We start from the raw sequence: 25,611 nt of genomic DNA, 5'->3' as shown, positions 1-25,611 counted from the left end.
AAAAATTAGCTTTCATGGAGGCAGCACAAGAAACTCACGTAAGCCGCATGCGGCCTCGAGGCCGCACGTTTTCCACCATTAGTCCATGCCTTCAGCGATAAGGAAACACTTTAGATATTTAATCGAACATTGCTTCGTGTCCAATCGTTACAGTTCGCAAAAATTACCAGTAATGTAGACTTTTCTTTATTCTTGTTCTTGTTTAATTGACTTTTTGATCGTCTTTGGTTAATGTATTGTGTATACAAGAGTGTATAAAATGCGATGCGGGGTCCATTTTAATTTAACAAGGAACGCCGCCGCCTCGCCGTCTAAACAAAAAAGAGCAAAATAAATAAAAGAGATATATGTCGGATAGGGTGTCGTGGGGCGTAGTAAGAAGAAGCCCTGGGACTGATAAGGCGAGATCCAGGGATCGCTTCGGGACAATTTATAGCGGCAACTTTTAAAACACACTCTTGGGGCGGCGTATATATAATGTTCGGTACACTCACCGCAATGATTTTTACCGATGTCTTTATTACTGTTCGTTTACCAAAAGCTAAACGAGCATTTCAACTCCTCTCTCACTTTACAATCAATTTAAATTAGATTCCTGGCCGTTACTATTACATTATGTAGTTTTTTCCAACTTTATGTTTTTTGTAATGTTTCGGTTTATTCAACCATCTTCACTTAGTACTAAGTATGCAGTAGTTCAACAAGAAAGAATGTTTAAAATTAAGTTAATATCTGTGTACAAGCAGTAACACTTCAAAAGTGTGAAGATGGTTGAATGAATCGAAACGTTACAAAAAACATAAAGTTGTGTAATTATTTGACCGCCACCCTGGAAAAAACTACATAGTTTAAAATCAATAATGACAATTCGTCAAAAATATATCAATTTTTATATTTAAATCCGTGAATTACTACCACACTAAACAAATATTGAGTAATAATAAATAATTATTAATTTTACAAACAAGCAATATTTGGACTATATGTATAACAATAATATTACGAAATTTGTTTTCATACACTTAAATTGTGACTTGTTTCAGTATTATATTTTTATAGATAAAATTAACGTTCAAATTGATTGTTACGTTGAATAAAGAGCGGCTACAGAAATGTATTAATCAATATCAAATGGGTTTATTGTAAGTACATAATCGTGTAAAATTGAAACTTTTGATAAGTATGTATTACGCAATAAATAATAACACCATAACAATAAGTACAGTTTAACGAAAATCGGTTAATATAAATAGATTAGATTAGTTACCTCTACTTTATTTTCTAAATCTGTCGACAGAAAGTTAGATAAGGTATTTTTTTGTTTTGAGTTTTTTTTTTCGACGTAAAAAATGGAAAGTGCATTTATGCATCAGATTCGGACAGTACTCTGTCAAATGGTTTAGCCTTAAGCCGTATTTTGATCCCTATAGGATTTTTTTTTTAAAAAATTGTTCTATATTTGAGTAGTAACCGTAATATTTGAAAAATAGCAAAACAATTCGTTCAGTAGCAGGCTCATGATATAACTAGTGACTTTTACGCACGTGTGTCACTAACGATGAAGTATGATTTACCAATTGACGAATAAACAGCGTAAAATGATTGAAAATATTGGAAAAAGGATTGTGTAAGTAATAAAGAGCGTTTGTGTGATAAAACGCGGAATGCTTCGAACATATGACTAATCTCTGGCTCGGAGTGTACTGATGCCACAGCGAGTTATCTGCGCGATATTATTTTCGCTGCTGTTTAGATAAGAACGCTGGGGTTGGAAAAATAAATTGCCCTCCACGGAAAATATAGCGCCGGTTTTCCAAAGAACGGATTCGATGCCGCTGAAGCTGTCGCTGCTGTCTCTTTTGTGCTCAAATACCACAAATTCCAACTCTCGAACTTCGGAACGCAATACGACAGTTTCGAGTTCTCAAAAAGGTCTAATGCCTCTGATATATTTATTCGATATTAGTTTTACAACGAACTATAATAGTAAAGTAAAAGATTAATTTCAGGTTAATAACAACATTATTTGAACCATAACGTGAATTAAGATATTCCAAAGTCTGGATTTGGGACTAACCGCAACGTTATTAGACACAATCCATCGACATGATTTAATCGTCAAACATTTATCTTTTGTAGTTACATTTACTTGTGACTTACAGTAAAGGCCAAGTAACCCATTAGATATGTGGCTCGACGATTTAATATTTTATGAGATGAATCCCGAACTATTAATTTAGAAATTCGAAATAGACTGTTAAAGGTGTATGTTTGGAACGCGGCGCTCTACGTTAGAAACGTTCGAAATGTGGTGTTACAGGCGAAAGATGAACAGAGAAGGTTAGAAATGAAGAGGTATTAGAAAGAATAGGAGAACAGAGGACTCTATGGAAGTCAATAAGAAATAGGCGAGATAGGTTGGTAGAAAGAAATTCAAAACCTACAAACGTATGATAGAAAAACAGACAGGAGCTCATGTAAAACGTTTACAGTCAGATAATAGGAGAAAAATGAAATAATCAATAATGATTTTAATTGTTATATTTGATAAATTAAACGTAACCAGAAGAAGAACCACAAACACACTAAAAAAATTGACTTCTGAATTGAACGTGTTGATAAAAAAATTATATGTTTTCCTCTTCTAGATAGATTTCTAGAAGAAAATGAGCTACAAGTAACGTCAGATACGGGAAAAACCATAAATGAACATTTATTGAACCTTAAAAGAATATTTCTGAGAGGAGTTGCAGGACATCCACTGGGTACAGACTCCATTAGCAAATCAGATCAAACCGTAACTGTAACGGAGTACAAGAATTTGATCGATATTCAGAATTCATCCCTTCTAAAACAAAAATTCGATTATATAAGAATAAGTGCGGAAAAATAATTTTTCACATTAAATGCGTTCAGTAATGATAGAGGATTCAAAATGTAGTCTTGATTGTTAAGCAGAAATATATCAGTCAATTTGCTTTTTAATTGCCGAGAGGGATTACCACCAAAAAAGGAAAGATCAATAAGGGTTCCGTTACAAAAGTAACAGCTTAATTAGAAACATATTAGAATACTGTTCGCATTATTCGAAAAGTGCAGAAGATTGACTCAAATATGTATGTTTGACCAGTGTATAAAAATCCTTACACCTTCATTTTTAAACTTTAAAAAAGCCAAGATTCTTTTTCTAAATAGGGAATAGACATATTTCGCTAATTGCGTAACGGTTTTGTATTCATTTTTGTTAAATTTCTATCTACCTACCTGAATGTGACAGCCTAACAGTAAAATATAAATTTCAGTTTGTACTGGCAACCGCCATAGAGGGTGCATCTTCCAGCTAAATGTTAACTAATGACGGTCCGAACATTATTTTATATTGCTGAATCATTTCCACTTACTAAGCGAGCAAAAGTGCAGGAATAATATATAAGCTAGCGGCAAAACTATAATAAAATAATCCACATTTCTTTCTCAGAAATTGAGAACGTTATGAAACTATTATAATGTGTATCCACAGGGATCTTTAATTTTATTAATTTCCTTATCTCCATTATTAATCGATTTAAGAACTTTATCCCTTTTTTCATCACAAACACTTGATCCATCTCACTCAACATATGTGACCTTACATGCTGCTCAGTACCTACACAAGATTCCGAAAACTTACAATTCTTTTTGGGCTATCCATAAATTATGTAATGAAAATTCATCATTTTTCGACCCTCTTGCCTAACTGGACCAAAACACCTGGACTAACCTTTCCCTCTCTCCACTCCATTACGTAACACATGCAGCGTGGGAGGGTTAGCTATGAATTTAGAATCATTACCCCCATCAACATATTAAGGTCGTCCAGGTTTTAGACAATTACAACTTTTTATTAACATTAAAGAAAACTCATTTGTAGAATGCTGATATTATACTATATATACCCATATCGCCTAATATAGATGCATTTGGGTTCCATTTTATCACAGGTTTAGAGCTTCCAACTTTTCAGTTATAAAATCCTTATACTACGCAACGCTTGTTCTCTCCCCCTTCGTAACAGGACTTTATATCAAATTGGAGCTCCTTCTACTCCTTTTGCGTTACGTAATTTATAATCAGCTCATTTAGTTTGTTACTAGACGGCATTAAAATATTTATGGTAAGTATATGTATGTGTATGTCTAGTAACAATTTGGAAGTGTCTCAGTTGAAAACGCAGGTATTTAGGTAACGCATTTGTACCACATATGGGTGACTAAAACCCACATTATATGAACAGATAAGTACTTATATCGATTTTCGTTAAATTTTTGCGCGAAAAAGCTAGTTATTACAGACAATCATTACGTAAGTATCATGTACCTATGCATATGAGATCTGTTCAAAAAGTATCTCGAATTTTGCGATTTTCAAAAATTATTTATTTATTTATGAATATTTATTTTGTCCCTTTCAAAATAATTCCCACCAGATATTATACAATCCTCGAAGCACTTCAATAAGTCATTTTTTGTGATCTTGTTCAGCTCCACTTTCCATGTCGTCTTTATCTCCTCAATCGTAACAAACAACGATGTGTGTGCAAGGGCGTTATCGTGGTGCAAAGGCCAATTTTTGTTCTTCTACAAATCCGGGCGTTTCTGGCAGATTGCTTCGCGTAAATTGCGCATAACTTGCAGGTAATATTCCTTATTGACCGTTCTACCTTGTGGCAAGAACTCATGATGCTCCACGCCCCTGCAATCGAAGAAAACCGTAAGGAAAACCTTCACATTCTACCAAACTTGGTGAGCTTTTTTCGGTCTTGGTTCGTGCGCCAGCTTCTATTGTGATGATTGAGCTTTGGTTTCCACGTCATAACCATAAACTCATGATTCGTCACCAGTTATGACCTTCTGGAGCAAATTTGGGTCGTTGCGGATTGAGTTCAACAGCTCCTTAGCAATGTTAATGTGATTTTGGTCGATATTGAGTAATTTTGGTAACAATTTCGCGGAGACTAGTCTCATGCCCAAATCATTAAATCATTGGTAGGAGTCAATCGATATGTTTAGGTCCTCAGCAACTTCTCTAACAGTGATTTGACGATTGGTTAATACTATTTTCTTCACTTCATTTTCGTCTGTAGTTGACGTGCTCGGGCGTCCGGCACGCTCCTCATCGTTTACATCTTTTCTGCCCTCTGAGAACATTTTGTACCATCGATAAACGTTGCTTTGGTCCAAGGTAGCTTCACCATATGCTACAGTCACCATTCGGAATGCGTCCGCGTACTTAGTTTTGTTTCTCACACGGATTTTGATACAGATATTACCATCAATTTTTTGGAATAAGTAAAAATCGAAGACGAGCCAAAACGCATGCAAGCAAAGCAGCTGTCAAAAATTAACTGAAAATTCAACATGGCGGAACATGTCGGTATAAGTGAGAGACATGAGCAGGTACCAACATAACGCCACAAAAAGAAAAGATCGAATATACGTAACCCACTTTTTGAACAGACCCCGTATATGATCGTGAGTGGTATGAAATTAAAGGTACATATGTCTGTATGTTCAGGATGAAGAAGAATGTGCCGCTCGAGAATAATAAGAAACAGAATTGAGCTAAAAGCGTTTCTAGACTGTTAATTTTAATAATATATAATTTAGCTTTTAAAGTGTTATGATGTGGCTGTTGCTTCTGCTTCGATTTCGAAGATGATTCTAGCTACTATCGTTAAAATTATAGCTTGCGAACTGTTGACAGACACGTGGGTAATGCTTTTTATAAGAACATCGCCTTTAATTGAATCTCTTTTTTATCTTCATTCACGTTTGATACGCTACGTCCTCAAAAACTGTTATTTATTAAATCTATAGACGTTTGTTAGTTATTTTCCAAATGCCTTATACAAGAAATACTTAATTAAATAAAAGCATCACTTTAAAAAATGTAAAAAAAATTACATGAAGAATGTAGGAGCAAAAATTAATGGAATTTACAAATATTGTATATATAGACCAAGTAATTTGTAATATATTGATGGGGGAACTAATGCCGGGTACGCGGTCCCGTCTGTCTACTAATCGACATCGGAATATTTATATTTATGTGTTATTTGTTTCAAAAAGGTGTGGTTTTGTTATATTTATTATTGCCACCTCTTGTTCTTTTCTTGCTCTGGTTAACTTACTCGGCAGTGCTGGATAGCCCTGCGCTATCATCAGCAGCAAAGTCGGATACAAACCGAGTAATATTAGTTTCATTTCTGATGCTGATGTGGATTGTGCATTTTTGGATTAAATCTTAGAATATCAGACATTAATAATCAGGAAATATTCTACCACTCAAGATAGAAACGTGAAATATGGATATTTTGCATTTTAGAGGTTAAGAAAGGATTATTATTCGAAAGTTAGTCCATAAGAGGATGAAATGGGGAGTAAGGATTCATCGTATTCATAGCTTATATCAACTGTAGGCTTGTTATTAAAACTCTTTAAAGCAAATGTTGAAGATTAGAATAAATTTTAAAATATTAATAAAGCATAATGTGCTTTACGATTTCTTAAAATAAGTCCTAATAAGGGATACTACGGGGTATTGAAGTATTTTCGTGTGGAAAAATTTCCAGTACTTATCAAATAATAAAGTGCTTATTCAAGAATTTTTCAATTTTTGCTACCCCTTAAAAGAAGTTTCTGCTGTTTTGATCTATACACTCTTCTTTAACAAAATTAAACTTAGACGTATCAAAATAAGTATTAAATACCTGGAATTTTAATCCAAATATAATGAAAAAAATTTTCATTAAACTGATAAATTGGTAAAGGCTTTCACGGCCTGTAGGAACTCATGCTGTCCTGATTCGGGTCTAACAGTCGTCGTCTGTTGCAATTGCTTCCTAACGTTTCGCTCAAAAGTCCTTCTACATTCGAAACTGGATGCGGATAAAGATGGAAGGATCTCCAACCGATGACGACCTTTAAATCCAAATCAGGATAGCAATAGTTTGATTAAACAGTCAATTAAAAAATTAAAATTGAGTTTTAATAATGGTAAGTGTTTACTGTAGTGGCAAGCAGAGCAAGTAAAAGTTGTCCTATACATTGGTTTTTGAAATTTCGGCTAATAGTGAGTTTGATGATGATATCTAATCATGGAATTAGGCATACTCGAACAGACTCATTCATTACCATCACAGATTTTAGGATATTTTACTGAACCGTGTACATTTTGTTCCTTGCTAATTTTAGGGTTCTCATAATTTTACATCATTTGCAAATGTGTATCATTATTACTTAACTATCATTCTTGTCTAATAAATTAATATTATTAATAAATAATATTTTTTTACCATTTAATGACGGGTGTAAATTGAATCATATAACGTATAAATATGTATGTTTCAATAATAATATTTTTAAATAAATTTTTATTTGCAGGTTTGCTGATCTACATATTAGGTAAATAATTTACAACGAGAGAGGGGTAAGTGTTTTTTTTATTTCCTTTTCTTTTCTTATTGTGAAGAGATAATGGTATCACAATTTGCCTTGTTATATTTTGATTAAATTGAATGAAATCCACTCGAAAGGAAAAAAGAAAAGTGATCCACGCTATTAACAGTAACAGATTATTACAAAAAAAAAATTATCGGAATAAACAGCCCACTTTACACGTGAGTTTTTTATCACATATATGCAAAAATATTGTACTTGAAACCAAATGTTATCTTAAAAAAGCATCCTGTCTTATTATTACTAAAATATTTTAAAGTAAATTTAAGTTGCATTAAGTGCGTAAAGTACATTTACTAATCTATATTACACTTTTTAAAACAAGATAGGGAGATTGATGAAAAAATACGCACTTCTATTAGTAATTATGGTCATTAAGAATCGATGTGTGCTATGGGTTAAATCATATCATACGTTTTGATGTTAGCACACCATCATCAGTGGCGAGCATTTTCGCATCTGAAGCACTCATCACGCAATTGTTTTTTAATGAATAGATGCAGGGGTGTAATAACTTGTTTTAGTACATAATTATGTTTTTGGGGCATCTTGTAGATGTGTATGTATACATATCTTGCACTATCAGAACGGAAGTGTGCGTAGTTCACACATGGATATGAATGTGATTTTTTTAAAGGCCAATGTTAAGTTCCCTGTGTAGTGTACTTATTTGCACAATAAATTGAATAGCATGTATTAATCAATTAAGTAATAAGCCGACAATAGATCTATTTATATAATTATATAAATAAACATTTACTCTAGTGAAGTACTTCAAATCGATTAACAACCATTAAATTTGCTCTGTTTATCGTAGAATCTATCAACACAACGTGTCCAACTTAAAATGTTTAGCTTTTTCGCTCTGCCCTTAACGTTCAATTATTTTAATTATGGGATATTACATTGACATAAATTCATAAAGAACGAACGATAAGTGAAATTAAAGTGGTTGAAAAAACCCTGCAGATCTAACTGTTAAAATGATGATGACAATGGGTTTCCATTTATTAATATTAATACTGAAATACATATTAATAGGTAGATATGTGCTTCAAGTTACTGCTGTGTAAATACCATCTCACAAATTAAATTTTACGTTTAATATAACGATTATTTCTACACAATATTTTAGTCTTATCAGTGTAAACATTACATGAATAATACGAATCAATTTTATCAAATTAATTTTTTAGTAGATAATAGTCTTATTGTGCAATGAATCATATTATTGCATATCTATTGCACAGGTAAATCCCCCCAAAAATGCTTGTTAATTTTTTTAGTAGCTTTAATTAGTTTATGATTGCCTGCATTTTACGTAAAAAGTGTAGGTATTCTTATTTTGCCATGCTCCATAGGAAAGCTTTTTTAAAGGTTTTCTTCCCTGTGATAAAATCAGGGATAGTTGACTATAAGGGTAGGTTAACTAATTATCAAAAACTCGACTTACTCGAACTCCAAGAACAGCATTCCCTTCTCGCTTAGTCACCGGAAGGGCAACATCGTTTATGCACATCGTTCGGGAGATGAAGGAACATATGATCGAGAAAAATACATGTAAGTAATTATAATCCTCGTTATATTTTTTGTAGTAACGCCTCCATACTCATTGTTATTTACTCTCAAATAATTTAATGTAGGAGTTAATTTTATTGTTAACCTTTTATTGCGTATCATTCGTTTTGATTTCACCCGAGCTTTGACATTATACCTTGTGCTTAAAAATGAAAATGTGATCTATACTAATGTAGTACGTGACTGGTTGACCGGTCAACATATCCCATAGTTGTCTTCACAAGGAATAAAGTCAGTCTTTTGTCAAACAAGATATTGAAGAAAAGCAGACAAAAGAATTCGCATTAGAAAATTACTTCAAGAAAGTAACTGATATTTATTACGGATTTACATCTTCAGGAACTCGAAAGTTTGCATTTGAGTTTGGGAAAAACGAAGTAATAGACCTATTCCTGACTCGTGGAACAGAAAAATAATTGCTGCTGAAGATTTTCTAGCATGTTTTCTCAAACGTCTTCGTGCAGTCTCTGTAAGATTTTCTCAAGTTGTACGTACGACTTTATCTCGAATCACATCGTTCAACAAAAACAACGTAAATTTGTTTTTCTATAACGTGAAAACCGCTTACCAAGGTTTGAATCTATGTGCTGGTATGTTCTCATTATTTTTTTCCTTTATTATCACTGTCAGTGGGTCGATAAATACACAATAAAAGGTGATTAGAGGCATGGAACCATATTGGATAAATAGATTTGTTTAGTATATGTATTATTCTTGAGAGCTTCAAGCAATTCCAACGTAAAAATCACACAGGAAGTAGAGGAGTCTAAGAGACCTCCACATCTAAACTTTTGAGCATCAACAGCCATAGTGGAAGAAAGATAATCAATACAAGTATACTGGACAATGATTTATTACGGGTAGTTCACAAGGAGCGACACAGTACCACAAATTCATAGCAGAAGGTTGGCATAATAGATATATAACAAAAGAGTTGGTAAAAAATCTACAAACTGGCAAAATAATTGAAGAAGAAATTAGGTATTGTTATTACACTGTTACAGAAAAATAAGTAGGTAAAAGCATGCACATAAGTGCTCTTATGAAGCCCAGATAAATGATACTGTTGAAGATTTGTCAAAAGAAAAGCATCAAAAACGTAAGGAGTAGGCAGGTACGCTTGAAAAGTTAAGGCATGCTACAAAGTTTGACTTGTTTCTCTGTCATTCTGTAACAGAAACTGATTTTAGTTTAAAAATTGCTTTTGTAGTGTTAATTAAACCCAGTTTGCCTTCTCTGCACACCCTACTTGCGGAAGACATTAACCTACCTGCCAACCTTATACCCAAGATGCGAAGGATAACTGATTCCTTCCGAACTGCGATTCACCAAACGCGAATAACTAGTGGAAATATGTACGAGTACCTGTTTTATACCTTTACGCTGCATTATTGGATACTGTTCTCAATATTGCCACCACCGAACGGTATACAGGGGTCGTTCAGCAAGTATCTGAAATTAAATCTGGATAAAGGCTAAGTACCTAAGAGATAAAAAGTTTAGCTACTATATTTGAGCTTTAAATTACAATCGGATCAACTTGATCGGATTAGCGATAATAATTTTTATCGATTTTGCGATAGGATTTGCCAGCACGTACCTATGTCAAAAAAATCGTTTCAAGAAAAGCGTGAGTGTACGCTGTAATTGAGCAGGACAACGTGGAAAAATATCGTCAATTTTCCTCTATTTAGTGACTATGCCAACAAACAGACGACAATGTTGAGTTTCAATGTGACGCTATAAAAAGATAGATCTGCTTCAAAACAGCACATTCAAGCGCAAAAGGAAATAATCGAAGAGAGAACCAATGCCAGACATGAGCATGAAAAAGGGGCAGACAATCGGTACAGAGGCGGAGCCACTTGATTTGTGGTCGCCATTTTGTCAAATAGTAGTGTTTTGTTAGAGGTCTTATCTGATTGGATAATCTCCCTCCTCAAGAACCATAAAGAAATCATCTTCGGCATCTTCGATCTTCTCGGATCCGTGTCTCAGCAGATTCAAGCATCAGCGTTCAAAGCTTTCAGGATCAGTATTATCCTGACTCCACGAATACTTAGTCTGTCGTCTTCATGGAATTGCGATTTCATTGAAATTTCCAACTTTTCCTGAAACTATCCACGAATTTCAAACGATTGAGTGTTGAAAACGGCTCCTGTATGTCCTACAAGGATACAACAACAAAACTTTACAAAAAGCCAGGTAAAACTCAATAAATATTTCAGGATAAAGCTCCTCAACTCAAGTGAGATCCGCCTTTACGTTTCATGGAACGCCTCCAAAGCGAAAGCTCAGCCAATTGAATCTTTGATGGGAACGAATTGGGACGACCGTTCCCGAAATGCGTTGCCAAGGGAAACGTCAAAAGCTCATTGCGTTAACACTCAGTGCGGGCGCGTTAGCCATCGTGCTTGTTTCGTAGTGATTCCACACACTGTAAATCGGTGATAACCGGCTCTCTTATCTGTGAAGGGATAATATTGTTTTGCCTTTGACTGTGATCAGTGGTACTGAATGTGCTTGAACAGGAAATTGTGTGATATCGGTAAGTACCGACTCTTATCAGTTAGTTACTTTCATGATCCGATCACTAATCAGGACCCTGATACAATACAGATGTGGATACTTAATTACCTCATTAATTTTAGGCGCTATTGTTATTATTGGTTGATAAGGCCTTAATATTAAAGATTAATTCCATCCGAAGGATAACAACTTGAGAATGAAACTCCCAGAAGGAAAACAGTTTTATTTTCCGACAATTGGAAAACTTATGAAAACGGTACGATTCAATCTTGAATAGAAGCGTAAAAATGTAAAAGCTTATAGGAAATCGAAACGAGTTGTAGTAGGTAGTTTTAATGTCGCTCGTTTATCACTCTAAATCTATTGTTTTAATTTTGATAAGTAACCCGAGAATCGATAAGTTTCTTCAATTATATTTTTATGTTTATATCGGACTCATATTTCAAGTCAATTTGTTGTGGAAGCGTTTCGAATGCAAACGGGAATCGAGAGCGAGAGCTACGATTCGGGTTTCGCGCTTGATCTACTGTTGGAGTCTCCTGGTCAAATATTCAGTCTTTTTATTGATTATGATAATTCTTCGATTCTCGCGCTAATGTCTACTATTCAAACAGATAAAGTATGTTTCTAGGCATTAACTAAAATATATAAAAAAAATTTTTTTAGCTCTGATAAATATTAATTGGCACTTGAAGGTACTTTAGATAAAACGATAAGAATATATTAGGTACTGTTTAATTCTCGGAACAAAAATAAATTTTTTTTTTAAATTTTACAGCTACTTATGTGACAGTTCTGTACCAATATCCGCGCTTTCTTTTTTATTTAAATTTGAAACGATAAGGATAACAGTTTTCGATTACATTACCGTTATCAGCATTGTCAATTTAAGATTATGGGAGGCCTTCAGATCGAGATATCTAAAGTAAATCTACGATCGTAATTGCAGACACAAATTACTACTTGTTTGGAGTATATCGAAAGCAGACATACAAAAGAAATCGTATTTTCCAGACTAAAACATTTCTGCTATACATTATTAAGTGATTGCACGTGTATACACGGGTCAAAAAGACTACGATAAAGAAACGAGATTCAGCCACATTAGAACATTAAAAGTGATCGTCTGTAGATAACAATCTCGTAACGATTTCGATAGATTAGCGTTTTTTAATATTTGTCTCCTTTTTATTACAGTTTGTGCGAAGAAAGCACAAGTAGCGTTTGCCGTCGGAACGAAGAATTCCGGGAAATTCGGGTCCGGATCGCGGTTTCGACACGCTACCACCGAAGAGTCCCACTGTAACAAAAGGACTTACGTCAACAACCCCATTATATAAACTGTGAAACGGTAGTGATTGTTTTCAATTTGATTCGAACTGTAGCTGATGCAGTTGTAGTAGTTGTTACTAGTTACTTATTGTGATGTGCGTTTTATAAAAAGACCGTTTACGAATGATTATGGAGATGACTAACGATAGCGCGGGGGTTGGACGTTGGTATGAATCGCCTCGAACAGGCACGTCCGCAAGTCCCGCGCAGGGTGCCATCGAAAATAATTCGGACATTAACAGCAGTGTCGCAGAACACATGGGTGCCTTTTTTCTGGACCCGTCCGGTAGTCAGCGGGCAGCTAGGTATTATCATCAGAGTATGCACTCACCCTATGGGACTGTTGCTGGTCACGGTAAGTCCTTTTTTTTTCTTTATTTAATGAAGTTGCGCCACTTCCATACAATATATATAACTGTCTAGAAAAAGTTGTGAATAAAATATGAAGCTTTTCACATATAAACGACCCGGTATGTTCTGAGAAAAGCTTTTTCTTAATTCAACGTAACTTTATGGAGAAAGATACATTTTTGATTACCTAAATGAAATTTTTGGTAGTGTAAAAATGGATATCTAGGATGCAACATATATGCATTTTTTTTTTAAATAGATAATTATAAATTTTTGATGAACAGATATTCTTGCGCTGGAGAGGGTCGTGTGTATAAGGACACAAATTCTTAAATGTTAATTTATTTATAATACGCAGTATAACTAAGTATTCAAGCTCTTTAGAATGCAGGTACCTACTCAAATGCCTAAGTCTAATAAATGGCTACTCATTAAAGTATAGTAAAAGGATTTAATTCATTGTTACAAAGAAAGGAAAAGGCATTACGAAATGAACATTGGTTAATTATTTAGTAATTATGTGGGTACCTGATGGTGATTCCAGAAAATAATTCATTGTGATTTCTTTTTCTATTCTCTCATTCTACAATTTGTTGAAAGGCCATCGACATTCCATTCTGTAAATGTATTAATACCTGGATATACAGATACCTCTACTAGAAATTAGCAAACAGTTTTTGGCAATTAAGACATATTGACCAATTATACATTTTATACAGCACTTGTATAAATTGTTTGCAAACCGTTTGTTTTTTAAGTTATGTACAATATTCCTGTTAGCCTACCACAAACATTTTTTATAATGATTGTTTATTTCAGTAAGGGTGCAAATCGTTAATAGCAAAATATCTTTTTTACCTAGATATAAACTTTATAAGAGATAAATTCTACCACATTACTGGGTTGAAACTTATTTTGAATATTGAGAATAAAGTGGAAAAATTCAACAAATTCTATATTCAGATGTTAGGTGAAACAATTGTTAAGTAAAATTAAAAATTTCTTTAAATTATTTACGTTTGTTTTTGTAAGTTGATACCTAATTTAAAAGTGAAGTAAATTTTATTATTTCTTTTGTTTGCTTTATGAATTTGATAGTGCGATAAAAAGTTTTAGGATTCTGAGAAAGTTCAAAGCTACGAAACATTCTCAATTTGAACAAAACGTTAAACAAGATTAAGAACACTTTAAAAAATTTTCTTGTCTAATATTTTTGCTGATGTAGGTATATATTTGACGTTTCCACTCATATAAATTTTTTTACCTAGTTTTTCATTAGTTCAATTCAGTTTTAGATCAACTAATAATATATACTTTTGCTAATAGTAGGAACTGTAGTGGTAGGCTGAAGGTTTTAAAAATTTTTATTACTTTTTACCATGATCAACGGTTTCGAAAACGTAAGAAATTGTACACGTACCACGTCGGCCTGAAATCGTAATTTGAACAATGATTTTCCTGCTCCAGATTTGTCACCAACCTTCTTATATCTACTTGTTAAATAGCTGATTTATCCCCGCAGAATTAATTACCTCTAGGTTCGGAACCCAATCTATATAAAATGTAAATATTTAAATTAGCGAGTCTAAAATTATATTAGGTACCTATCTATATTATTTCACTCCCATTCAAATTAACTAATGTATAATGAATATTGAGTTTTTTTAAAAAGTGTAATTCGTCAATCAAAATTGCATTTAAATGAATCAGTTATTTATATTTATAAGTAGGTTTTGAACTAGGTGACGAATTTTCTAGTGTTTTGATATAGAAACATAGATAAATACGTACTTATATTTATGATCAGGCTTTAAAATCCTAACCACTATTATAAATGCGAAAGTGAGTTTGTTTGTTACGTTTTCACACCTTAAATACTCAATAAACCATCATGAAATTTCGTATACAGGTTGCTATGGGTACAGAAAAAAACGTAGGATACCTTTTATCCAAAACATAACATTTTTCCCGAGGGATAGAAGAAATTAGTTTTATTTGGTCAATTTCACTCCTTAACTATACTTCACTAATGGTCGTGAAATTTTGTACACAAATTGTTAGGGATACAGAAAAGAACATAGGGTACCTTTTATACAGAAAAAATACTCTTTCGGAATAGAAAAATTAGCTTTATGTGATGCGGTTAAAATCTAGTAATTAATAAATTGAATATCTTGAAAGGGAAGGTGGATTGGAATCGTTGTGGTATGGGTTGGGCCTAAAATGGTATAAATCACGAAAAACTCTTTATTTTTTAAGTCATTGTGTCGTATCTGGTTAACAACCTGAAGAATTTGTGTGTCATGGAGGCAACGAAGTTATTACATCCATGAGCAGAGCTATCATGTTACATGGCACGGTGCCGAGGGAATTCTTGGAATAAGTAGCGATAAAATCTTGAGATATATTCCAGTGCACCTGTCCATAAACTATTGAAAAATTATTTAATTCCCCATTTGCAGTACATTCATTTTTTATATGCGACACTTAACGCGAACGCGGGTATCGTGTTGCCGGGATAAACTGATACTGTTAAAATTGAAACTAAAATCTTCAATGACAAAAATCGATGTGACGTGACCAATAGCTACAAGAAAAAAAAGCAAATATATACAGACAAATATAGACAGCGTTTTTAGCAGAAAACAAAGGGTTAAATTTTTCATTAATGTATTAAGGTTAAAAATTACAGCTATTACAACTATCACACTATCGGCAGTTATTTTTTTTTTAATTTTAGGTATAAATCAGTGAGAATCTGCTTCTTTTTGTAAAATATTAGAACCTACACAAAAAAGCCATAAATACTCGTTATTTTTCAATTAATTTTCAAAAATCATTTATTTAGAGTATTCCATAATTATATAGTATTATAATTATAACAAAATGTAAATAAAATATTGTCAAAACTTTAAAAACGACATAATAAGGTTTACGCATGAAAAAGCTCATTGACAGTACATATATTAATGCTTTAGGCACCGGAACACCCATCCTTTGTAATTACTTTAGTGATATTTTACTTTTCTTTTTAACTATTTCTATTAGACATCAAAATGGGTAGCTAAGTTTGCTTTCCTTTGGCAGTTGTTAAATGTTTTTTATTTAAAAGGAGTGCTAATTTCTTATTATAAACGACTAATCAGTGCAATGAGGCAGAACGAACATAAGAAATAAGGAAATAATTAAGTTGTACTTGCGCAGAAAAGACAGGGAGCTATTTTAGCATGCAAACTACATTTCGAATCGATTATGTTATCTCATATGTCTCGGATTAATTTGTGAAAAGTACATTAACTTTGTATTATCTGCACACGTGGAGGCAGAATTCACTCTGTTTTCGCGGAGGTGCTTGCTTTAATGGAATTGTTGAACGTTAATGGTTACGCAGTGCCTATAAATTAATCTTATCACACGAAGGTATCAAAAGTTTTAAGATATTGCCATAAAAATACTAATTGTCTGTTGCATTAGTTATTACATGTTTAAATAAATCACAGTATTTAAATACTTTAATGGTTATCCGAACTGATGATATGAAATGATATATTACTTTTGCTTCTTATATTCATTAAACATATTATTAAATCATACGCTTTACCAGTATTACGAATATATTAAACAGGTATTAAAGGATAATTTATTAACATTTTATTTAATTACTGAACTACAATTTCTAGCTCGTATGATGGTAAACAAATTGTTTTATTCGTTGTCAATAAAGATTTGGAATATGAATCCTTTGCTATACCTATCTTAGTAATAGTATTGCCCAATAAAGGTTTTCATTTTTTTTTTTTTTTAGTAGCATTACCTATGCGATGAAGGAATTTTCAGGGACGATTTCTTTTTATCATATTATCTACCTACACGCTTTATTAATCTTAAAAATTAATAACCTCGCTGTGATTTTCAAGGGACATGCTAAAAATGTCTAGATTATAAGTATTTAAGTTAACGAATAGGTTTTTCGAGAGATACAGATAATTTATATTTTAATTGTAAAAAGGCGTATTTCGAAATATTTCTACTCTTTTGAGCCGTAACGTTGAAGTGAAGTAAAAATATCTGACTATACATAGGCGTAATACTTAAAATTGGAAGATTTTCCTAAATACAGAGAAATTCACTTAGTTTAAAAATGATTTCTGATATTGACTGTTCTGGAAAAATTTCTATTTTCTTCGATTTGCCGAGGATTACAGTAAATAAAGTTCGAGTTTTTCGGTTAATGGTCCAAAATGGAGCGGTAAACATTCATTCTCACAAATAATGATTTTTCTCCAAAGAATTTGCATTCGTTCGATATTTTTCCTGTACATATACGTGTGTCTTTGCGCTGGAAATGTGGAAACGACCTATACCGCCAAGCCATTCTCCTATCCACACGTATGTCAGGATAACGACCATCGATTTTCCCCACAAGTTCATGCGTTCTGGGAAACACGGACGTGATGTAGTAGAACGAACTGCGAACCAGTGGCGTATCACGTTCAACAAATTACTATAAACAAAAGAAAGTAATTCCATTATTATAGTCTATTTTGGGCGAATTTATTAAGTGATTGTTATTTATTTCATTTGGAACTTTTCTATAACTGAATCCATATAAAATTAACTGTTTTATTCATCCTTATTACTGAAGAGATTTACCTACAATACGTAGTAAAGAAAATTTTCAGTTTAAGACAGCTAGATATTTTCCGAATTGTTTTTGTAAAATTTCGTATATGGAATTTTAGATTGCAATTAAGGGCAAGCGTAATAAATTATAAGATGGTGGCACTCTTTTTACTTCATTTCATAGAACACTATATTTGTATATTTTTAAATTAGAATCCATTCAATAAACATGACTCCATAATACAAAAGTAACTCAACAACTAAATTGCAGCAGTTTGAGTTTTTGGGTTATACTGCCGTACATTTTCCTTAATTCCAGTTTTTCTATGTTTAGCAGATGGTATCTTCAGTGCGTTCCATATCATTCAGTTGCCGGTTACTACTAATCTAATAAGTCTTTCTTAAATAATACTATTTTGTCAAATGAATCTTAAAAACTAGATGTCATTAAGTTACAGGGAATTGTTAATTAATATCAATGTCATCATTTAAGGTTGAGTTTCTGTGTTCTTTTACTTGTCTTTAAAAGACCTTTTCTGTCCAAAAAGATTTTCTACTAGTACAATAATTTTGCTTATAAATGTTGATGTACATTTCTTTTTAGTAAGGTGTTTATTGCTTTTGTTAAAATTCCCCCAATTTTGAAATGTGTTTGTCTAATGTAATAGAAATATTACATAAAAAGGTGAACAATTAAGTTTGATCTATTTTTTGTTTTATAGGGGTAAACGAAATATCAATTTCAATTGTTTATTTTACCATTTAAGCAAAATGAAATTATTTTCTTATTGTTTACTACCTAATTTCACTGATTTAATTAGTATCAACCTCTTTTCAATTCTTTGATTACGTCCTTAGTTCATTTAGTATTCATTAATTTACAATGCTGTTACAACTGTAAAGTTTATGGAATAATCAATGAAAATAACTAATTCTTTAATTAATTTTTAGAGAAAAAACATTATTTTAGGGAAATTTTACTTTCCCTAACACTCATTGAGCTATAGTTATACCCCCAATATGGTAACCCATTTTAGTCATTCGATTTTGCAATCCTGAAACCAAATTGCTTGATTATGTTTATCCTGCTTGTTTCTCAGATCCTGCATTAGCATCCTTTTCGGAAAAAAATTATAGAGCAAAATATCTCTCCCGCACTCGACCTGGATTCGAATTATAAGTAATCGGCTATATAGTACGCTTCCGCTATAATGCACTGTCATTCTAGAATGTTGCTTACTCATAAAACAGATCATATACTTTGTTACATATTGTAACACGTTTATTGGATAGATATTGGACGTGGTTGCGGCCACAGCAAAGAACGCCGAGATATGTTTTCGCTTGTAATGCTGATGTGGCGCATATTGGGCTGACATCGAAAAAAAAAACGTCCCCCGCGTACCCCTCCGTTTATAACTCCAACTTCCACAACAACTAAAGTACATACTTGCACTATGTGTGTACGTGTATTTGTAATTGTACGTGCCATTATTATTATTATTATTATTATTACAATTTTATTATTACGATAGCCTGCTAGAGAGTTTGTAATACGATGTGGGGTCCCGGTACTTGATGGCCGTTGATTTGTCTACAAGAAACTTTCGCATATTTAATTAAAAAGATTCAAGGAATTCAGCGGCCTATTCCGGATCGTGGTGTCTCCAACAAGAGAAGTTGGTACTTATACAAACGGTGTATCTAACTTTTTTGTACAAATAAGTATTTAAGAACTCAAATTCATTCATTACTAAAAGCTGGATTGACTACAGCTCACTGACTCGTCTAAATTAACGTCTTTGTGCTAGCAAATTGGTGTAGAGAGATGCTGTGTGATCAAAAGTGTGGTATTCCGAAGCAATGCGCAGAGCTGCTTCATGTGTCCCAGTTCAATAGTTGTCTTATATAAAGGATACCGTGACAGCTTGACGGAGAGTCAAAGAATTCATTTGGTCTGCTATTTAACAAAAAGGAAGACTGGCGAAATCTAGCGTCGGATCTAGTATAGATACTGATTAAATTATAATATCTGATTATTTTGGCATTTCTATAGCTCTGAACCTATACTATGATGAATAAAAAAGTCGTGATTTATATGTTTCATTACTATATTACAAAATTTAGGCGATTAGCTTAATCATAATTTCGATTCTGAACCTTAACTGTCCTTGATTGTCCATGGGAGTACCTAACAGAAACATTATTAAAAATGTTTAATTTATTTAATAATATATTTGCTTTATATATAATTTTGATGACCACATTTCACGCCTACCATTTGCCACTGTTACGACCTAACTACCTCGAGTTTGTGGAAGTTATGTAATTCTATAATAAATTATGGAGTTTTTTTGTTCTTTCGACTAGATAACCAAGCGCGTATCGAGTATTAGGACTTTTTGCTTTAATATAGCTGCAATATTTGCAGCGATCTGCCCGCTAATTGTTTAGGAAATAAATTTACTATTAATACCTAATATCAATTAACGTGTGTAAGAGCTGGAGGCTGCTAAAATGAATAAGCTGTGTTTCTGCGATAAAGTAATTTCGTGTAACTGGTATTAGATTTGGTAGAAATCTTACCTACACGTACCGGCAGGATACAATATTAAAATAATCAGAAATTAGCTCATGAGGTTTTTGAAACATAATAGATATCTAATAATAAAATTTAATATAGGAAAATTTGTACAAATATCTCCGGCCATCTTTTCATATAAATATGAGGGGTGTTGCGCTTTGTTCAAATGATTTTGAGGGTTCGATTACTTTAGGACAGTTTTTAGAGAAGCAGATGATATTTTTAAATAGACGTGACTGAAAACATATATTCCACATTTTCACTTAATTGTACAGTCAGCCACGTCGACATAAAAAGAAAAATACCGAAATAGAAATGTGTAACTTTTTTGGCATATCTGTATATACATTTCAAATCCTGGTTTCCATACAGTACGAATCCTTAATAGTTCTAAATTATGAGTAGATTCTAGAGAAAGAATAATTATTTTAAGAGGAGATGATAGCAGGTTTTCTTTCAAAGATGCAAGGTTTTAAATGTTAGGAAAGAAATATAGATCGCATATTCTGATCTATATTTCTCAGAAGCGAATGAAACCTAATATAATATTCTGAAAGTGCAATAAAAAATGTATGAAAAGATACTCTTGTCGAATACTGCTAGAACACACCGTCTCTGAAGAAAAGAAACTTCATTTGGTTGTCGGTCCTAAGACTAGTTGGACACGTACCTCCACTCCTTCCTAACATGAGCTAATCTTCGCATTTACCGGAAACTAGAATATCCCACATCCTTAATTATTTGTGGAGAGTAATCTAATCTACGTCTATCTCTACTCCTATTTGTACTTCTAATATGTTCCTGACTAGACCTTCATGCCTGAGAAGGTGTCCCACCAACCTATCTCGCCTATTTTTTATTAACTTCCATAGAGTCCTCTGTGCTCCATTCTTTCTTTTAGAAATACAATAATATAATATATTCACTTTAATGGTTTATTTTGATTGTGTGAATGTTTAATATATTGGCAATAAAATTTTATTTCAAAGGTTTTTAGTTTTGGAAAGCAATAAGTGAATTTTATAGGTTTGTAGGTGTTTTGGGTAACGATATCATATTGAATAATCATTTACATCACACAAAGCATTTCCAAAGGAGGAAGGTACCTAGAATAGAAGTTGGTGATTAGTAAAAGCAGGTCAAATGCACTGTAAATGGCAAAAAATTTAATTATTTATAATGAATAGGACGTTAATACGTGCATGGATGTGTGAGTTCAGTGTGCAGATATAATAATATTAATGGACGGGTTGCTGAATAGAAAGGAAAATCTCTTGTGCTGCTGTTACTTTATTATTATTTTGCTGATGTTTTACGATAGACCACGGATTCCAATTTACGCGATTACCTATCTTGATAGTTACCCGAGTACAATAATATGCTAATTTAACATGTTTACGACGCTATGTGCTTACACTTATAAAGACGTTAAGCTCAGGCCTCACAACAGTGGAAAGGTGTTTATGGAGACCGTATTTTAAATGCAACAATAAATATTCCCGGACATATCTGCCGATGCTATATGGATGGCTAATACAGAATAAGTTATCCGCGAACGTGCAGCGCTGTCGGTTTTTTATTGTTTATTTGATGTTTGAGACATTTTTAATATTTATGTGATTACCTCTGATGGTAAATAGGCCTTGCAATACCCAACACGTCCATGAATTTATTAATCGGTTTTAAATTATTCAAATAATTGCAAAACTGACTACAGATTCATTTCACGATTCTACGCACAGATGGCATAGGTGGTCACTGTATTCCGTGAGATAAATATGAGGCTTGTCCTGTTCTTCTTTCTGTTTTACAAGAAACTAGACATTAACTTAGAAATTGACACGGCTGTCTTCTGAAGAAACACTGGATTTCCGGATCCTAACCGCGTCTTCTTGATGGAATCTCTATTACTGATCAAGGTGTCATAAAAAGAGTTCGACGCATCGTCTCCTATCACAGTAACTTCGCGTTGTCGATGCAAGATCTCCAACGCTGAAGCTTAACTGACTCGGAATCGTAGGATCATTGGCTTTTATTATAGGTTATAAATAAATTTATTTAACCTTGAGTTGGTTTTGTTTTCCTGGATATTCTGTCTAACAATACGTGGTATATTATGGAAGGTCCATAATATATTTTCTTTTATATATCTTGAGGACCAGAGATTTGGCATCGCTGTTGGTTAATGGGTTGCAGTGGTTTGTGAGGTTTTTGGGTTCTCTCGATGATGATGTCGTTGAGTAGGCATTCATAGGTGATAATTGGAATCAGTATACACTTTAGTAGATGGATTTTGTGCCTCAGAAGTACTTTGCCAGTAGGAGATAGATATAGCTGTGCTTAGTGAATGTAAGTTGCTTGTCTGTTGTTATACCGAGGGATTTAACTTCGTTCTTACATGGTATTGATTTTCTATTTTCAACACGGGGAGGTTGCTTGGGCCTTTTTCGTTTTTTTTTTTCGAAAATGATTGCTTCTATTTTGCTGATATTAAAGATCATTCCCCATGTAGTTAACCAATGTTTGGTAGTGGTGGTATCTTCTTGTAGTAATTTGGTGATGTTGGTCAATCTTTTGGTGGGGTCAGAGGTACAGGTTAATGAGGAACAGGCGGAAGACTTAGCCTTGAAATATCCCTGCCCAGATTAGATGCTTGGTGATTGAGTTTTACGTACCTTCCAGAGAAGTAATCCTTAATTGTTTGCATTTACAGAATTTAAAATTTGTTGAGTTTCATAAAATTGGAAAACAGTTGTTCTGCCGTTGCGCATAAGCGGTTATACGTATCCAAGCTGTGTCGAGGAGGTATCCATCTTCCTTGTTGAAATTGTTCTGGTGTTTGCAAATCTCATGTGCTTCCTTGATGACCCTAGGGAAGTAGTAGCTCACTCTGGCTAGCATTCTTTCTATGTCCCGAACATGTTCCACCAAGACTAATTTGCTTACTTCAGTCGAAGGGACCTCTAATGTTTTTTCATCCTTGTTGTGATGGATCTACCTGTTTCCTCGATGCAGACCTTACCACAAAAACATGGTATCTGGTACACTCCCTTAGATGTACCTAATTAAGTTGCGTTTTCTTTATTTTATTCATCTCCAGGATAACATTATCTAATAAGGTTACATTGCTTATAATTGTTAGTAAAAATTGGTATCACGAATATTGACAGTTATAGGCATAACGCTTATGTGTAAATTCTAATTGTCAATAAAAATAACGAAACGTTTTCTATATAAACTAATACACTTGATTTCCTGTAAGTAGGTACGCCTATTTACTACGTAATTATTAAACGGAAATTGATATTAAAAATCACTCCCGTCAGTCTTCTTAGTCTTCGATTAATAATTTCTTCATCCTTATTATCGCAAACTGATTAGAACAGAAGAATCATTTGCAGTAATTAGGTAGATACCTTACCTTATTTAATATATTAGCAGTTAATTTAATGGGATTTTATTTTGTTTTTTAAATTTTCTTTTGTACTGAATTCCTGGCAACAACATCCTAAGCTTTTTTGTGCCTTGTATTTATATAATTTACTTTTCATTTTGTATAAAGTGGAAGACCTCAAAAGCAAACCAGATCTAAGAATTCTAAGAAGTAACTTGAAGCAATTTCAAGAACGTGACTGAATAGTTTAACGGCGGGTGGTTTTGGATACATTTGAAGAAATTCCAACCGCGGGGAAATAAAGAACAAACGCACGTAGCAAATAATATAAAGTTGGTTCTGATTTTTTTTTTTTGTTTTTAAAATAATGGTGAAAGTGTGTGTATTGTTGTACGGACGAGTGCGCGATACTGTTGGTCAGAGTTGACCGTCGCATGGTATCAACCGAAAGGACATGGAGCACCTGGTCAACTGGAATTCATGCAGCATATTTATGCGATGGTTCGGAACACAAGGGCGCGAGGCTGAACGCACTACGAAGACATTTTTATGATCGCGTCGGCTGAGATATAGCGCTATCAACTTACCCAACTTTTATGTGGTGAAAACAAAACGGATCGTATTTCAAGATGTTCTTTTCTCATAGGGCGCTGTCGGTCAATTTGAGATTGTTACTTATTTCACCTCAGTCGTCAAGTTGGTTTCTCGAAGCCAGTATCGATTCTATTTTTATATCTAATACCTGACCATATATTTCGATTAATTATTTACATCTCAATAAACTTCGACGAAATAAACAACCGAAGGAATTACAGAAGAGGTTTATATTCCATAATACAGGGTGCTTCAAAAAAATGTATACACACTTTGAACTTCCATAGAAAATTTATTTACCGTTCTACAAAGTTAAATTTCAGGAAAATAGAAAGCTGAAAGTCCAATGTAAATGAAACATAAATAACAAATGTTAATACTGTTCAAATTGGTGACCTACAGCATCAATACAATTCTGAGTACGAGTCACCACAGATTCTGTACATCGTATCAAAACGTCCAATGAGATTTCTCTACACACTGCTTGAATCTCATTCCAAAGAATGTCTAGGTTACGTGGTTTACGTTTGTACACCTCATCTTTTACTGTGCCCCACAAGAAGAAATCCAGTGGTGTAAGGTCTGGAGAGCGTGCTGGAAACTCGATTGGCCCCCTGCGTCCTATCCACTGGCCCGACAAATTTTGATCCAGGTAAGCTCGTACGTCCCTGTGATAGTGCGGCGGAGCACCATCTTGTTGAAAATAAAAATCATCATTACCGTATAATGCACGAATGGCAGGAAATATGGAATCAGCAAGCATTGTTAGGTAATTAATACCAGTTACAGTGCCTTCAAATCGAAAAGGTCCAATGAGTCCCCTTGAAGACAAACCGCACCACACATTTACACCAGGCAAATTTACAGCTTTTTCAATTGTAATGTGAGGATTTTCTTCACCCCAGTAAACACAATTGTGCCTATTGACAGTTCCATTAAGTTTGAATTGGGCTTCATCCGACCAAATGATGCTACCCATAAATCCCGGTTCACGTATCACGTTTTGATACGATGTACAGAATCTGTGGTGACTCGTACTCAGAATTGTATTGATGCTGTAGGTCACCAATTTGAACAGTATTAACATTTGTTATTTATGTTTCATTTACATTGGACTTTCAGCTTTCTAT

The 25,611-nt window shown here is 33.5% G+C and overlaps 1 protein-coding gene across 6 annotated transcripts in view; it reads left to right on the top strand.

Moving 5' to 3' along the window:
• Nucleotides 1-25,611, top strand: part of LOC108744567 (GATA-binding factor C-like) — a 131,817-nt gene that overhangs the window by 20,823 nt on the left and 85,383 nt on the right. For 2 of the 6 annotated variants that reach the window (XM_018480413.2, XM_018480415.2), the window contains exons 2-3: nucleotides 7,422-9,056; nucleotides 12,801-13,290. In XM_018480413.2, coding sequence (XP_018335915.1) covers nucleotides 13,059-13,290 — 232 coding nt within the window. In that variant the 5' untranslated portion in view covers nucleotides 7,422-9,056; nucleotides 12,801-13,058. The other 4 variants (XM_018480414.2, XM_018480416.2, XM_018480412.2 and 1 more) reach the window with 4 other exon arrangements.

The sequence above is a fragment of the Agrilus planipennis genome, unplaced genomic scaffold, assembly GCF_000699045.2.
Source record: "Agrilus planipennis isolate EAB-ADULT unplaced genomic scaffold, Apla_2.0 scaffold28, whole genome shotgun sequence".
NCBI classification, from domain to species: domain Eukaryota; kingdom Metazoa; phylum Arthropoda; class Insecta; order Coleoptera; family Buprestidae; genus Agrilus; species Agrilus planipennis.
This window is presented reverse-complemented; position numbering and strand designations above follow the sequence as displayed.